This window comes from Syngnathus acus, chromosome 10, assembly GCF_901709675.1.
Source record: "Syngnathus acus chromosome 10, fSynAcu1.2, whole genome shotgun sequence".
In the NCBI taxonomy this organism is placed as follows: Eukaryota; Metazoa; Chordata; class Actinopteri; order Syngnathiformes; family Syngnathidae; genus Syngnathus; species Syngnathus acus.
In genome coordinates this window covers 710569-727758 of record NC_051095.1, presented here as the reverse complement: position 1 = coordinate 727758, position 17190 = coordinate 710569, and the positions used below count along the sequence as shown (strand labels likewise).

The 17190-nt window shown below is 47.5% G+C and overlaps 1 protein-coding gene across 6 annotated transcripts in view; it reads left to right on the top strand.

Annotated features, from left to right (window-relative positions):
- Window positions 1-13498, top strand: part of LOC119128382 (transcription factor COE3-like) — a 34294-nt gene extending 20796 nt beyond the window's left edge. For 2 of the 6 annotated variants that reach the window (XM_037260744.1, XM_037260739.1), the window contains exons 8-16: window positions 31-148; window positions 2020-2153; window positions 2475-2601; window positions 5538-5626; window positions 8413-8478; window positions 8557-8734; window positions 9328-9507; window positions 11343-11471; window positions 11789-13498. In XM_037260744.1, the coding sequence (XP_037116639.1) occupies window positions 31-148; window positions 2020-2153; window positions 2475-2601; window positions 5538-5626; window positions 8413-8478; window positions 8557-8734; window positions 9328-9507; window positions 11343-11471; window positions 11789-11820 (1053 nt within the window). In that variant the 3' untranslated portion in view covers window positions 11821-13498. The remainder of the gene's footprint in view (window positions 1-30; window positions 149-2019; window positions 2154-2474; window positions 2602-5537; window positions 5627-8412; window positions 8479-8556; window positions 8735-9327; window positions 9508-11342; window positions 11472-11788) is intronic. The other 4 variants (XM_037260742.1, XM_037260740.1, XM_037260741.1 and 1 more) reach the window with 4 other exon arrangements.
- Window positions 13499-17190: the final 3692 nt, after the last annotated feature.

Sequence of the window (17190 nt, the reverse complement as noted above, 5' to 3'; positions counted from 1 at the left end):
GACGGACTCTTGTCGCTGGTGCGCACGCAGGTGGTGGTGTCGACCACGGTCAACGTGGACGGTCACGTGCTCTCCGTCTCCGACAACATGTTTGTCCACAATAACTCCAAACATGGCCGCCGCGCACGCCGCCTGGACCCCTCTGAAGGTAGGACCGTGTTCTGGCTTATGTCATGAACTGACAGTCAAATTTTATTTTGGTGTAGCATGTCTTCTTTACCTTTGCTTAAGTAAGGAATTTTAATTCGTACTTTTACCAGCCTTTTTTTTTAATGCTATGTGTACCGTATTTTCTAGACTATAAGTTGTCGGAGTATAAGTCGCACCAGCCATAAAATGCATAATAAAGAAGAAAAAGACATATAAATCGCATTTTGGGGAGAACTTTAGTTGATAAAATCCAACACCAAGAACAGACATGTCATCTTGAAAGGCAGTTTAAAATAGAATAGGCAACAAGAGGCTGAACGCTACAGTATGCTATGTTAGCATTACGTTAGCGTAACGTTAGCTAACGTTACATAAACACATAAACAAGGAAGTAAAAACGTGTGTGACGTAACAGTTATTCAAATGAATATAGCATAAATAACATGTTTATTGAACCTGACAGTTTCTGTCAGGAAAAGCTACCAAGGTAAGACCCTACAACTTGTCTGAACAAAAGAATACCATGGCTATCACAAATGAAGACATAACAAACACAATCCAACTGATATAATAATGTGTTAATAATTTCACACATAAGTCGCTCCTGAGTATAAGTCGCACCCCTGGCCAAACTATGAAAAAAACTGCGACTTGTCGTCCGGAAAACATTGTAATTGTAGGAGCCACAGGCGAAGCTTTTGATAGAGACTTTTTTGTCCCCGCTGCACCTTTAAATCTGACGGCTGTGCCAATCTCTTAAGTGGGTCGTGAAAAGAAGATTTTTCTTTTTTCAAACACAGAAACATCCAAGCAAACGACTAAGACGGTGGCGGAGAAGATGAATAAAATGTTGTCGGAGCAAAACTTTGCCTCCGTCTTATCAGAGTAAAACAAGCCCCCGTTCGTTCACTTAGGCCCCCTGGACAACTCCCACCCGTCTGGGACGCGTTGCAAAGTAAAAGAATCCCTCCCAGAGTCAGCCATCAAAGTGGCGTGCGGTGGCGGCGGCGGCGTGCTCCCAGCTGACGTCCTGGCTGGCCTCTTTCAAGTGCGCTGGTGGGTGCGACGGGCGGGTGTCGCCCACCTCGGCGGGGGATGTTGATGAAAGGAGCGCTCGCTCACCTGCTCAGATGGCCCCGACGTGTTTGGCTTGCACCTGGCTGGGACAAAACAAACGCTCCTTGACACCAATCTGTCGCCGCCGCCGCTTCAGATTGTGATTCTTTTTGCGAGCGCCTTGATACTACCGGGGGAGGGAGGAGGGGGAGGCGGTCCTTGAGGTCCGAAGGCTCTTCGTTGTCCTCATCTTCTGCTGTGCTCTCCTTTCATGTGCTTTTGAAAAAAGCGTCAACATCTGCTGCTGTGTTTGTCCCCAAGAATCCTCCAGACTTGCTCTTTTTTGCTTTGTGCTGCCCCCCCAAGATGCATCATCTGGTTTATTTACCACCCCGACAAAAGGCGGCAAATGAATGTGAGGCTCACAATGGCCGCTGCCCCACTTCCTCTTTTGTCAGGCGGTCTGATGGCATGCTCGTCACGTCACGCCTGGTGGCAAACGCAAATGTGCAAGATTTCTGGACGACACAAGCTCAAAAAGATGAATTTACAAAATGGCCCTCAAATGAACGTGAGCTTATTTTTGTTTTGATGGCATTTGTAATGATTTACTGCGACCGATCCCAGAAACATGAGTGAAAAAGTTGCTACTCAAAAACCTTTTTGAACGGGACGTCAAATGTTGCCTAAATTCTATTTTTGTTTTTGTGAGCACATTAGCATGTGTACCTTAAGAACAATCCACCCACTCTGAGGCTACGCGTCTGTTGCACATTTATATGTGTGTGTGTATCGTGTGTGTGCGTTGTGAAGCAGCCACACCGTGCATCAAAGCCATCAGCCCCAGCGAAGGTTGGACCACGGGGGGCGCCACCGTCATCCTCATCGGAGACAACTTCTTTGACGGACTGCAAGTGGTGTTTGGGACCATGCTGGTGTGGAGCGAGGTGAGTTCCAGAAGATCACAACACCTGGCGGGGAACCAGGTTCGTTCGTACAAGACCTCCTCGCTTTGATCCCTCGTCCGGTGCCGCCACGAGCGCACGTGTGTTGACCCAGATTTGTGTCTTCCAAGTGTGTTCTTCGAGCGTCGTCCAAACACATTCTACTTCCGAGCATCTTCTTCGACGTCTTTTGTGTGTTCTTCAGGTGTTTTTTTTTCTTTCTAGAAAGCGCTAAATCTTAGCTTGTTTGAGTGCGCTCTGTCTGTGTGTGTGTGTGTAGCATGTGTGCAGCGTGTTCTTCAAGCATGTTCTTGTGCTCCACAGCTGATCACGCCACACGCCATCCGCGTCCAGACGCCTCCTCGCCACATTCCCGGCGTGGTGGAGGTCACGTTGTCCTACAAGTCCAAACAGTTCTGCAAAGGAGCACCGGGGCGCTTTGTCTACACAGGTGAACGCGCGCGCACACACATGCACACTCACAGATATTATTGTACCAAAAAAAAAACATTGGTTTAAACACGTTGTCTACTTTTTGTATACAAATTTTTTGGCTCCCTCATACACACGCACGCACGCACGCACGCACGCACACACACATGGATATTATTGTATAGAATGGTTTTGTAAAACCAAGTTAACATTGTTTTAAACATGTCCACTTTTTGTATACAAATTTTGTGACACACACACATCATTATGCTGATGTTTACAATATATCAAATTAGAGAGCCCCTCCAACATCTCAAATTACCCGATTGCATGCGATTGCGTGCAATTGTGTGCTTGGGATCGTATCGGCGACATCTGACCTTTTGACTTTTGCGTCAACATCCAGATGTCCTTGAGAGCGACTCAAAGGTCACATGTCAGCTGTTTAGCTTGATAAGTAAATGTCAGCGTGTTGGGTGGAAAAAAAAAAAAAAAAAAAAACGCCTCCCCACCTTTGTCACGCCCGCCGCCTGCGATTGGCCGAGTAGATAGAGCCGATGGGCTTTGTGGACCTGTCGGCGGCGAGACGAAACTTTTCGAGGTCAGCGTCTAGCTGGCCGACCAGTTTTCCCTTTTACTTCTCCTCACTGCGGCGGCGGGTGTCCGTCCATGTTTCGTGTCCCCAGCATGTTTTTTTTTTTTTTTGGACTCGAAATCAGTTTTTTGCCAAATCGACCTGCTGATTCTTGACCAAATTTGCACCCCTTTAGACGATCGATGATCAAGCCGATCCTCGAGGAGCATGTTGCCCATGTGACCTAAGTTTGACCCTTCATCAATACACCCATTTACCCCAAACGCGTCTCAACCCGGCGGCGGCGGCGACACGCCTGTGATGAAAGGAAGACTTCCTTTGAAGTCAGCTCCTGATTGACAGCCCAGCGGGACTTCCCGTGTCCTCAGTCGGGAGCCATCACATGGCGGTCCAGGAGCTAATGTGGGCTAATTAGCGCTTTCCGTGGGGCCGTTTTAGGCCGCCGAGTAACATCTCAGGTGGGGGGGGGGGGCCGGTCGTGTCTTTGAGTCAGCGGGAGGTGATTAGCCTCTAATTAGTATGCGAGCGACGCTTGTTTTTCGGTCGCCCCTCGACAGCTGCCACGGTAGCCCGAGTGCGAAGATTGGCGACTGGTTGACGCAGCTGGCTAGCCGATCGACCACGGCGCCGATCCGGATCAAAAGACACCTCAGGAATTGGTTAGCAAGAAGCGGAGACGACGTCGGTCACTTCAGCGCGTGAAGGGAGCATGTGACATCATCAAGGTCCGTCAGGCTGATCCAGTTAGCGGCGGGGGATGACGTCACCGATATGGACGCCGCATTCGCAGCCGTAGCGTAAAAAGGGAGAAGAACCCGCAAGGTTGTTGTGACAGCGGCCGATGAACGGAAGCGAGAAAACGCGGGCCGAGCCCACACTCGACCGGCGGGGAACAAACGGGCGCCTCGCCGACCCGCATCAATCACACGGCCGAGAAGACGGCAAATTGGCGTCCGATGGGCGGCCGCCTCGAGGGGGAAAGAAGCGCGGGCGGAATACGGCGGCGGACGTGACCGCACCGTCGGCGGCGCCATCAGGCTCATTTGCAGGGACGGCGCGCAATCTTTGCAACGAAATGGGAGTAATGCGCGGCAACTTTATGAAGTGGACGAGCCGAGACGGCGCGTCCCAAAATGTTGCCGCAATCACTCGCCTCGGATCCGTGTCAAATAAGACAACAGGAAGCGGACGGCCGAGGCGGCGCCTTTCCTCTGCTCAGTCGGGATGACGCCACGCTGACCGACACTAAATGGCCATTCCAAAGGGGAGGAAGCGCTCCATCCGATTTTCCAGGAAAATTGATCTGGCTAGCCTTTCGGATTCTGTCAGAGTTGAGATTTGGAGTCACAATCGGATTCCTATTTATTATCTGGGCAGGATAAAATTGTCAATGGGACTAAGATTGAGGGTTTCCGCGCAGGTTCACATTAAGTTTGTTCACATTGACATTGAGATTTGGATTCCCATTCACATTCCATTAAGAGTTTCATTTCGATTCCTTTCCGATTGCTACTACGATTCAGATTGAGATTCCGAATCGCATTGAGATTTTGATGTGGGAAATCAAATTGCGGTTAAGATTTTGTTTTCGACGGAACTTCCCGATTGGCCTTCACGGCTCGGTCCGCTTCAGTTTCCTGATTTCAGAGCGTTCCTTCGGCGAGTTTTGTCGTGCTAGCGCAGGGAGGAAATACGTTTTGGGAACGGGGGCTGATTGCTTTCCACCCGGCGCCCGCCAAAGGTCTCTGCGGGATTGGTCCGTCGTTTGGCGGCGCATTCACGGCAGACTGGAAATCCAATGCGGCGACGCTGGCGCGCTCCCCGGACGCTTTGTCTCTCTTCCCGTTTCTTGCACGTCTTTCCATTTGGTCGTTTCTTCATCTTCTTGTCTCCGCCTCCGGCCGCCTCGGACAAATTAGATTTAGCGTCTGCGGCCGCCCGGCGTTCCCCGGGAAAGCCAAACAAATATTGTTCTAATGCTAATAGCGTCTGCGGGCCGCTCGCCCGCTTCGTATTCATGAAGGCCGCACTTATGCAAATGAGCGCGAGGAGGCGGCCGACGTGCGGCCTGTCAATCATCGTTAGCCGCTACAAGCGCTAACGCTGACAAAGACCCTCTGACAAATTGTCCCCAAAGTCAAATTTGACAGCGTTTTATGATTAATGGACTTGATCGGCGAGAACAAGTGGCTCCCGACTCCTTCTTCCCGCCTTTGCCCGGGCAGGAAGTAGATTTGAATTAGTATCCAGTCGTTTCATCAAGTGTTGCCTTAATCAGATGACTTCATCATCGCCATGGCAACGTCGACTCATACCAAACTTGTGTGTGCGTCTGTGTGTGTGTGCGCGCGCGGTGGCAGCCTTGAACGAGCCCACCATCGACTACGGCTTCCAGAGGTTACAAAAGGTCATCCCTCGCCACCCCGGGGACCCCGAGAGGTTACCAAAGGTCAGTGCTTTCTTGTACACACACACACGCAATTTCTGTCTTCCGGTTCTGCTCAGTCAGATTCGGATCCAAGGTTACTCCACATTCATCCAGATTCAAAGATAATTTGATTCGGAATGAGATTGAGATTTGAACTCGGATTTCCTTTTGGATTGAGATTGCAAATTAGATTGAGTTACACTGAGATTGACACTTAGTTTTACGGGAAAATTTTGATTGAGATTCGAATTTAGTTTCAGATTGAGATGCAGATCAACATTTGAATTTCCTTTTAGATTGAATGAGTCTTTGAGATTACATTGAGTCTTTTAAATTGAGAATACAATTTTGATTCCGATGGACTGTAAATTTGTTTCCAGATTTAGATTCAGAAATACATTGAGTTTAATTTTACATTGCGTTGTAGACTCACAAAAAACTTCGGTTTGAGGTTCAAATGTAAATTGGAATCAAGATTGAAATTGAGATTCACAGTATTGAGATTGATGTTTAGAATATGAAATGTCCACTCAGGCTTCGAGGGTGCCACTGCGGAAGTGGCAAGTGGTGGCGCTGTCACGTCTGTGACGTCTGTGACGTCTGTGACGCTTTGTGGTCAGAAAACGGCAAGATGGCGTTGTGAGGTGCAAGTTGACAGTGAGCGCGCCTGCTCATTTAAGACGCGTGGGATTGCCGAGGCGGCGGCTGCAGATTGCCTTTGCTGGCCAATGAGGGCAGATGTGCGCTGACAGTGAACGCCGCTGCCAAATTGAAGCCATTCATCAAACGGCGACACGCCGCAAAAAGCCGTTTGTTTGTAAATTGATGCTAATCGCCGGCGCAGGTCGCGCCGCCGCCGCCGCCATCATGGCCAGCCTTCACCTCTTCCTCCCCATGAATATTTATGCCTTCCTCTCAGGAAAGCGTTTTGTCGGCGAGGTGGAGGCACGCGTGTCTGCGCCGGGTGTCAGAGCGCGCGGCAGCGGGTTAACGCCGCCTGTCACTTCCTGTTTGCTCCCGCCTGCCGGTGCGCGTCGGCCAGGCTTTTCTTTGGTCTTGCCGGCGTTTGGCATCTGGACTGTGACACATCAAATGCGCGAGCAATGCGTCAGTAATTATATAGCGGCCGCTGGGGAAGTCTTTTAGTGATGAATTATACGCAGAGGTGTCAAATCCAGGTCCAGAAAGTCAGGACAGAGACTGGTCACTTGTTTCTGTGTCCTAAACAGACTTGGAGTAGAATAGAGCGGACATTTTAGCAGGGGTGAGTCGATTCAAAAGTATGAACGTTAGCTTTGCGTCGCCAAAGGAGTGCGTCGCAGCCATCTGTTCATTTCTACGGCTGTTTTGCTTTACTGTCGCCAGCGATAGGGAAAGTATGAACGTTAGCTTAGCATCGCTAAAGGAGCGCGTCGCAGCCATCTGTTCATTTCTACGGCCGGTCTTCTTGACTGAAGCCAGCGACAGCAAAAGGATGAATGTTAGCTTAGCTTAGGTTCCAATCTGATTCATTATCAATACGGCCCCTAATACAGGTGATGTGTTTTAGGGTCGCGATCACAGTTTGTCGTTGATGTGCGAAGGCAGTTCCATCAATCGGATTCAAATTGAGCATTCAAGGAGTTGCTCGATGTAGTCGTTGGTGGGACGACGGACACAAAATGGCGGTGAAAGCGGGACGCTTTGGATGACAAGCGAGTCCCGTCAAGCGAGCGCTCGCTGCCGTTGCTCGTCCTTAGAAGACTGTGATGGTCGCTAATGTCGACCACCCCCCTTCCTCCCACCGCACCGTGCCTCGCCTCGCCTCGCTGCTGGTGATTTATCTTAGTTAAGAGCTGTCTGATGACTCCTCCTCTGGGTTAGGCTCATCCTCGCCCTCGGGCATCCCCCCCTCCCCACCACGTCATTAAGAGCCCCGCGGCAGGAAAACGAGGAGGAGGAGGAGCCCCCAGGTTTACGACGGCGCCGGGATTCCCTCACCGTTTGTAATCTGACGTGAGCAAAGGCGACCCCAAATCTCACATGGAATGAATCATCTCCATGTTTTGTTTCTTAAAAATATACTGTACAGACAACACAATGAGAGGAATGAAATCAAGCAAAGCCCGGAAATAAATACCTGCTAGCGAAACCACTTTCGATTGATGGTGATGAGATCGCGCCGCCATTTTAATCAGGTAAACAAATACACACAAAAAAAGATCAAGCAGAGTGACGAGGCCCGAAGAAACGAGGGAGGCGGTGGTTGAATGCAAATTGTTAGGAGCGTAACCGTGGCAACGCAGCCTCCCTGCCGGATGGAAAAGTCGCCTGACGTCTTGTGATTGCTCTATTCCCACTTGGGATTTGTTTGCACACACAAAGCGGGACCGAGGAGAAGAAGACAGTTTTAGTGGCGGGGACGAAGGAGGAAGTGTGTGTGTGAAGAAAATGTGATGATCGAGGGAGGGAGGGAGGGAGGGAGGGAGGGAGGGTGGATGTAATACCCAAGGGAAGGCCAGCAGAGGCCTCCACCTTCCCGCTTCTTTTCCTCGGGGAACGCCATCCCTCTGGCTGCCTGGCGTCCCTCGGCCGATGATGACGTTTCTCTGTCTCCAGTTTTGGTCATTTTTTTGGGAGGTGGGGGGTGTATTGTGTGCAAGATTAAAAAAAAAAAAAACAATCATGGTAACTAACCAAGCACATTAGGTCCTGTTGAAGAGTCCACACACATTGAAGTAATCATCAATGAATTATTATGTTTTTTTTTTTGTCATGATATATTTTGTTGAGTTTTGTTGAACTAATCTAAGCTCACGGTGTGACAGGAAGTGCTGTTGAAGCGAGCCGCCGACCTCGTGGAGGCGCTGTACGGGATGCCGCACAACAACCAGGTGAGCGGCGCTTGACGGCTGGCCCAAGCGTGAAGCGTTCGGCTTTGAAGCCCCTCCCCTTCCCTCTACCCCACCCAGGACATGATCCTGAAGCGAGCAGCCGACCTGACGGAGGCGCTGTACAGCGGCGTCCCTCGCGCCCACAACCAGCTGCCGCCGCTGAGCGGCGCCACGGCGCATTCGGGAATGATGGCCGTCAACTCTTTCGGCAGCCAGCTGGCCGCCAACATCTCGGAGGCGTCGCAGGCCGAACAGGGTGAGCCGCCTACTCCGCTCCGGGCTCTCGTAATGTTTCTTGCACGTTTTTATTGGGCTCGTCAAAAGAAATCAATTCATAATGTTAGGTCAATAATAAAGGATGAGAAATATTTGTCCAAATACTATAAATAATGCAGTACAGTAAACATTTTATTTTACAATTTGAAGTATTTGGTTAATTCCTTTTTTGGACATCTAAGAAATATATTAACCCTTCAATGCACAAGTGAGTGTAGCCCGAGTGGGTCGAAATGACCCATATTAGAATCCATGGGTTTTAATGCCATTTTGGTAGTGAGTAGTTTACTTCTATGATATTAGATATGGTATCTCGGACCACACAACAATGATTTCGTGTTTGAAATATTTTATGATGAACAGTCGTAGGAAAATGTGTTTTTTGGGGAATACCTGGAATATGAAAAGATAGCAACTTTACTTGTTGAAGATATTGAAAAATAAAAAAAAATAAACCTCACCGGGTCATCTTTGACCCACTCATGCATCTCGGGGTAAAAAAAACAACAAAAAAACAATCCGACTTTTTGTTTGCGTTCCTTGACCAAAGCGGTCAATTTGATTTGATTGCAGGTTACTCCCGCAGCTCCAGCAGCGTTTCTCCTCGCGGCTACGTGCCCAGCTCCACGCCACAGCAGTCCAACTACAGCATCACGTCCTCCATCAACGGCTACGGCGCCGCCATGAGCAACCTGGCCGTGCCCGGCTCGCCCGGCTTCATCAACGGCGCCGGCGCCAACTCCGCCTACGCCAGTAAGTCGCCCACTCGAGGCTTGTATGCCGGTCCGGCAGTGCGGTCCAAGTTGAAATAGTGATTGACAGGCCGTGATCGCAGTTTGATGGACAGGTGTCGGCTGATTTTCCGGCACCTCCAGTCAAAGTCTTGAGTCCTTGTTTCGAAAAAAGAACAAAAACCTCAGGTCTGCTGTGTGATTGGTCACCGTGGCAACCAAAGATGCCCGTGCACCCCAACCTTCTTTGCCATACACCTCCTGGTCACTCCTCACCCCCACCCAAACTCCCTAACATCTACACTCAGGCCTGAGCAATTTATGGCAAGCAGATGTCTTCCATCAGAAAAGAAGCCCAATGGTCAATAAATCGGTTTCTTTACTTGAATTCTGAAAGTACAATATGGAGTCAAATTGTTCTGTGGTCATCCCTTACAACGACAAAGCTTTAAATGTCCTTGAGCTGATTGGAGTATTAGTTCCACTTTTGCAACCGTGAGGAATTTCCAAGTCCATAAAGTCATAAAAATGGCACGCATGGAGGAAATTGAAGCCATGATTGGAAAATAAATCAAAAGCCAAGACGACCACGTTCTCACATATCCGAATGTGTCATCTTTGAAAAACCTGTGCTCTTCAATTTTTTAACATCATCCCTGCAAAGTAAACAAAATGAGGAATGGGTGGGATATATTGGCAAGAACCATCTGGTGAACTTTGAGGGCACCATTAACTAACATGTCTTGAACAATGTATGCTTAACGAACAAGCTCCCGAGTTTGGTTATCTAACAGGCACTCTAGCGAATTAACAGTTGAAATGCTGGTTAGGGCTTAACCGGTTGCTAACGACCGGGCCCAGAGTTTGCCGTAGCACCAACGGAAAAACCTATTCCGCCATTGTGGGCGTAACTGTTGGCCCGCGCTCACTCGAGTCATTTCAGGAAAGAATTGAACCGAGTCAGAGATCCATCTTGTGGCGAAACGGCCATTGCGAGTAACACTGAAGAGTATCGACTGTTTCATCCAAAAAGGAAGTCGAAACTCGGGCTGAAAAAGGCTCAATCACTCAAATGGCTCTTCCTACATCACTAACACGTTACGTTGGTTTAGCTTAGTCTAGCCTAGCATCAGAATTGGATTTATTTCCCCACTGATTGTTGTGACATGCTTGGTGCATCCTTCAGTCACACTTGTCTCCAGTCTTGATGCTAAGCTAGGCTAACCACTCCAATCTGCGCTGTGATTGGTCGCAGCAACCAAAGGCGTGGAGTCGCATCTTACAACCCTACCCACTCATGTCTCAGCACTCTTCCTTCCTTAGCTTATCTTATTTTAGTTTAGATTATTTTAGCATAGTTTGTCTTATCTTAGTTTAGTTTATTTTAGCTTCCTGTATTTTAGCTTCGTTTGGATTAGCATCAAGACTTGAAGCACTGCTGCCATGTTCATTTCCGCAAGTACCGTAATTTTCGGACTATAAGTCGCGGTTTTTTTTCATAGTTTGGGTGGGGGGGCGACTTATACTCAGGAGCGACTTATATACATATATATGTTTTTTTTTTCACTTTTTTGGGCATTTTATGGCTGGTGCGACTTATACTCCGGTGCGACTTATAGTCCGAAAATTACGGTAGCCAGTCTTGATGCTAAGCTAGGTTTATCGCCGCAGCGATCAGCATGGACGCCTGCTACGCTTCTTCAAGTTATGGATCAACTTTGCCCAATGAAGGCCACCCATCCTCGCCGTCCTCTTCCACCCTGCATGCGCCATCCATCCATCCATCCCGACCTGTCCCGCCGCCGCTCACTTCCTCCTTCCTCACCCGTGGTCTTCCTCTTCTTCCTGCTCTCGTAGGCGTGCGTTCATTCTCTCCTGTGACTATGGTTTCTGCAGTCAAACAGAAGAGCGCCTTTGCTCCCGTGGTGCGGCCACAGACCTCCCCGCCCCCCACCTGCACCTCCACCAATGGCGGCGGCCTCCAGGGTGAGCATTGCCCTCGACCCCATCCACCCCCACCCCTTCCACCGCCCCTCATGCTGTCACCTACTTTCTCCGCAAGGTCTTCAAATCAAAGTTGATCCATAACTTGCGTGTGATGCCATTTTGCAAGGGAGCGCAACTTTCGCCTAAGCATTCATTGTCTGGGGTCCATTTTTAAAATGAAGCCCTCTGAGCCATTTTGTCATAGCAATGTGAAATTTGGAAGGCATACCTGAAAAGAACCGGAAATCCAATCGCTACAAATGTATCTCATCTGGGAGTGTACAAAGTTTGAAGCTCAGTGTTCTTTCCTCTTGCAGCGATGGCCGGTCTGATCGTCCCGCCCATGTGAGATTGCCCCAAGCCTCCCCCCCCCCCCCCTCCCCCTACTAGCCCAACGGATTCGTCTGCACCGCACTCCAAGCCACAGAATCCTCTCACCTCCACCTTGAAGGTCACATGACGGTTGATGATGTCACCGCATAGAACAGGGATTGTTGGGGGGGTGTGGTCTTACTTCCAGGAATGTCCTGATGACATACATGGTCACTGGCCAATCAGCTTTGAGCAATGGGGCGCTTCTGTTTGTTTGCCACAAATGTTTGCATGACGCTTGCTTGAGTTCCCAGAATATTGCGTGAAGATGGGAAGGGATTTTTTTTTTTTTGCTCATCTTCTGGCTACGTCTTTAATTAATTAATTAATTAATTAATTTATGTTAATGCATTCCAAGAAGGATCCGCCTCTTTCTTGCTTTTCCACGTCACAATGGAACGATCTAGAACCTTTAAGGCTTTTCTTGAATGGGACCAAGTCCAGAATTCCACGAGCTCGGAATTCAGTCCGGCCTCCAATCAATATGGAAGCAATTTCCTTTACATGCCAGCCTGGAGACTGTCGTGAAAATCATCTTCTTCATCATCTTCTTTTTCTTTTTACCTTGACTCTTTCTGCTTCTTCTTCTTCTTCTTCTTGCTGTTAGTGTGCAAATTATTTTATTCTTGTATTTATAAGCTTTATTTCATGTTGGAAATCTCCATGGAAACATGTTTGTTGTCTTTTAGATATTATTGTACAGAATGGTTTTGTAAAAAAAAAAAAAAAAAGTCACAACATTGTTTTAAACATGTTGTCCACTTTTTGTATACAAATTTTGTGTCACACACACGAACGGAGACATACATATACGACACAGACACACGCGCACACGCACACACACACACACACACGCACACACACACACTAGCTAAGCTAAAAGCTAAAAAAAAATTAATAAACTGTTGATGTGATGTTTACACCTTTGTTTACACTTTTCCATTGAAACGTCTTTGAAGCGTTTATCATGGCGTCCTCATCTTTGTACCAAGGTGACTGGTCCTCTGTTGTCTTTTTTTCTTTGGGCTTAAGCGTGTGAAATAGCGCCCCTGCTGGACACTTTGTCTGCCACCGTTCAATCAGGGACTTTTGATCAGGACAAAAAACCCCGTTTTGAATGTCTTTGAATTGACACATTTACAAACTGTTATGGGAACGTATGATATATTCAGCAAATCAGCTTTGACCTTCCTCTTTAGTTTTCACGGATTGATTTCTTTTAAATTGTGTCAATATGTTCAAAATAATAATCCAAAGCACAGAAGTTAGTGTGCGTCAGGCCACGGTGTACATTCATGCACACAGACAAACATTGGTACGTACATACATGAGTGCAAAAAAACAAGGTATGTGCATACATAGGTATATTTGTACATTTTTATGTACACGCATTCATACATACAAGCATACATAGGCACATACGTGATACGCAAATGCAAAGGGCGTACATACATTCATGCGCATGTATGTACTAACACCACAAATAAAGACAGACAGGTACGTGACATACATCCATATTTACTTTCATACATATGTATGTAAATACAAACGTTCGTACATACGTGTGCATGTTCTTTTGTTTCTTTTCTGTGATATTTGCTGACTCGTGCTTTTTGTACAGAAACTCTTCAATAAAGATGACGTCACCTGACTGACTCCGCCCCTTGTCTCTCTTTGCTAAGCCACCTTACGCATGTCAAGCTATACCTTCAGGTGCATCTCGGGACATTGAGACATAATACATGAGTCGCGATCGCTATTTCCAACTCAAGACGAAATCTATTCACCATATGCAGGGTCAAAAGTGCATCGGGAGAGAGAGCTGCGTTGAGATCTGCTTTTGAATGAGCTGAAATGGATCCAACACATAGGAGGGAGGGGGCTTCATGGGGGGTTTGGAAGAAACCGACACAAGTAATGAGCTCAGCAGAAGCGGAGACGTATTCTGGAGCGCCGCAGGTCACAAATGCATTGTAGGTCCTTCTTGAGTGCTTCAGTGACCTCAAGACAAGATATTATCAGGTGGGAACGCCGATCAACTTTCGTATCAAACCATAACATCACTGCACTTTCTTTATTGTACTTATGGTAGCATACGCCGCTCAGCTAGGTCATGTGACCCACAGTTTTAGATCTGACGAGATGATCCTTTATGGCCATCTTGCGGTCCGAGGTGGGTTGCGAGTCGACGACAGGATCCGAAAGCCATCGGGCCGCCAAAATGGTCAACGTGCTCGTTAAGCCCACAACCCTGGAGTTGCGACGCAGCCAGAAGCAGCCATTTAGCCTCCTTGTTGACAGGAGTGAACCTGTGGTTCTTCTAGTACAAAGACCTCGCGTGTGTCCAAAGGTGGCGGCCAGTCGTTCCCGCAGGGAGTCGTGAGGAAGAACGCAGCGCGCGAACCCTTACTAAAACAATGAAGGCGCTAATTATCCCCGAATTCCCGCGCACCAGCGGTCGGCTAATGAGGCCACGGCGGAGAACCCGTGGACGTCATAAATAAGACATTAGACGGCCCTAAAGGAGCCGAAGGGAGCCGGCGCCGCTCGGGCTGCACCTTTTGCTGACAACACTGCGCAATCATCGCGCTCTCCCGGCGACCCTTGGCTCTTTTGTTTACACTCGCACATGCGTCCGTACCGTGCGCCGATCCTACCTGCCTTTTTATTTTTCCATCGCTAGCGCAACACCTCTGTGTTCTTCGAATGGCTTTGTTGATTGTTTGTGGCGACCTTTCCGTTTTCACATGTCTTGTCCCATGACCTCATTTGTGCTGCCTCTTTAAAAGAGCAGGAGTGTTGTTTTCACTGCCCCCCCCCCTTACTTCCTTCAGACTAGCCCGTCATCTGAGGGAGGCAGCTAAAAGTGGCAGTTGATTTACTTTTGTCATTCACTCGTTCTACGTGGTACCTGGCAATGCCTATGTCTGTAAATATTGGCTACAGTGTGTTGTATCTACCTCTTCAAATGTCCTGTACTGTTCATAAGATAGATGTTTAAACTTTAGAAAACAGAACGATGCTAGCCTGTCAATGCCGATTCCAATATATCGTTAGCATGAAGCTAATCGCTGACTATCTTGTCAGTTGATGACCTAATATGTTCATGAGTAATGTTTTATGTATGATAGGGGTGTATATCATTGTGTTGTTTTTTTTCTTTTTTTTTTAGTTGCTAGCTAAATGTGATGGCACCACTTTCTGGACGTTTGTGCTGATGTGTGTGCGTGTATGAGATGCCACTGTTGTTTTATTTACAGGCCCACCTCGAAGCTGGCGAAGACAGAAAGAAGGAGCAAGTGGACACTTTTATTGTTCTTGTTTTACACATTTGACCGCCGCCGCAAGGACGTCCGCAAAGTTAATGACGGACAGAGATGGAGAGAGAGAGCAAAAGTGTCACAGGAAGTGGCCCGATTGCCGCCTTAACTCGCACGCGCGCGCTAATTAGCGGGCCTCGTAAAATAAGTCAAAGTGGTCAAGCTAATGAGTCCACCAGAGGGCCCTTCGCACTGCGCAGTAAAACAATAAAACCACAACCAGCAATTTTTACTCACATTATTATTCTCGTCTTCTGTTTTTTAACTTCGTCTTTTCTGTCTCCAGCCGCGGCTACTAACGACATCTTTGTGTTTTAATTGCGCGCTGCTCATTAAGACGCTGTTGATGTTGCTATGGAGTGCAATAAACACATCATCTCTATCGCCGCTCATTTCCTGTTCAAGCAATAAACACTCACTTCCTCGACAAACAGTCGCAACATCATGGACTTTGGCTGTCAGCAGAATGGGTCATTTTTTAATGTTCTTAGATATAGACTATCACGTTCAATGCATGCATAAGTCTTGATTACGCGGCCGGACTGAAAAAGAAAATCTCTGGTATCGTTCAGGGGACCGGGCCAAAATGTCAAGGCGGGCCGTATCCGGGCCGCGGGCCATACTTTGGAGTTCGGAGATGTATATAGTTGGACGATGAGCTTTTATTGATCTTTTAACAGACTGGCAAATAAAATGTACTGATGGAAGCAATTCAAATATCTTGACATACTGACAATTACAGTTTCGTTCGGTTTGAAAAAAAAAGTGAGGCTGATGATGATGGACATATATGCCATGCTCTGATGATGTCATCAATAACAGCGTCTATCCTTTTTGTTGTTCTTCATGTTGATTTTGGCAGGCAGTGAAATGCAAGAAGTCGAAATGTGACGATTAGTATCCATTTGTCTATTTGCAATGTAAAAGTGTGCGTTGCACTATAAATATTGCATGTTTAGCCGAGTTATTTTTGGTGGGCTGGGAGGGGGGTGAGCGGTTCGAAGATCTCGGAGGGGAGAGCTTTTGCGGGCTGGGGGGGTCTGTGGAGGCTCTTGAAAATGATGCAAAGCTGAGCTGTGTTTGCAGCTTGTGGAAGTTTTGGGAGCTCTTGGGATGAACGATGGAAGAAAATGCCAACAAACACAGTTGTGCTGGTAGGTGAGGAGAAGCCTCCTCCGCCGTGATGGACAGCTGATAATAAGCAGCAAATGAAGATGATGATGAAGATGGCGATGATGACAATGAACATGATGATGACTGACAATGCCTTTGTTGATGATGATTATGATGGCAATAATAATAAAGAATGATATGAATTGGTCCAAAACATATTTTCGGTCTTTTCTCATGATTTTTTGAGGGGATTTTTAAAAAATTTTTGCAATAAGATGAACAGTCGAGCGTTTGAACAGTTTGGATCAATCAAAAAATGTGGAAATAAGAAAAAGAAAAATTGTATTTCCCTTTAAATATTCATTCATATTTGCAGAAGTAAGAAAGAAAGCGAGAAGGGGAACAAGGAAGGACAAGTGGAAGAAAGCTCGGGGACAAGGAAGTAAGAAAAAAAGGAATGAGAACGGCAAGGAAGAAAGGAAGCAAGAAAAATGGACGAAAGGAAACTAGGGAGCATGGACGCTTGTTTCACCTGATTGGGTCACCACGTGACCCGCTGCGGCCAATTGCGTGCCATTATTTTGTCGGCGGGAAACCGAAGCAGGAAGTGTAGCAGAGAAGCGAGAGAGAATCAACCGCAGGGTAATACACCGGAAAGATGTCGGCTACGCCATTTAAACCCCCAAAAAGAAGAAGAATCAGATGCAGGTCTGTTATTGTCGTTTTTGTTTGTGTTCGGCGCTCAATTTAAGTGAAATATCATCTCCGAGCCTTCGAACTGGAGAAGAAGCTCATTTTGAGTGGAATTATTAAGTGTAGTTTGCGCCATTATTGTTTGGCGTGAGTGAATTTGTGCCACATGGAAAAGAGAAAACGATGAGTCAAGGAAGAACAAAAACAACAATAAAACAGGA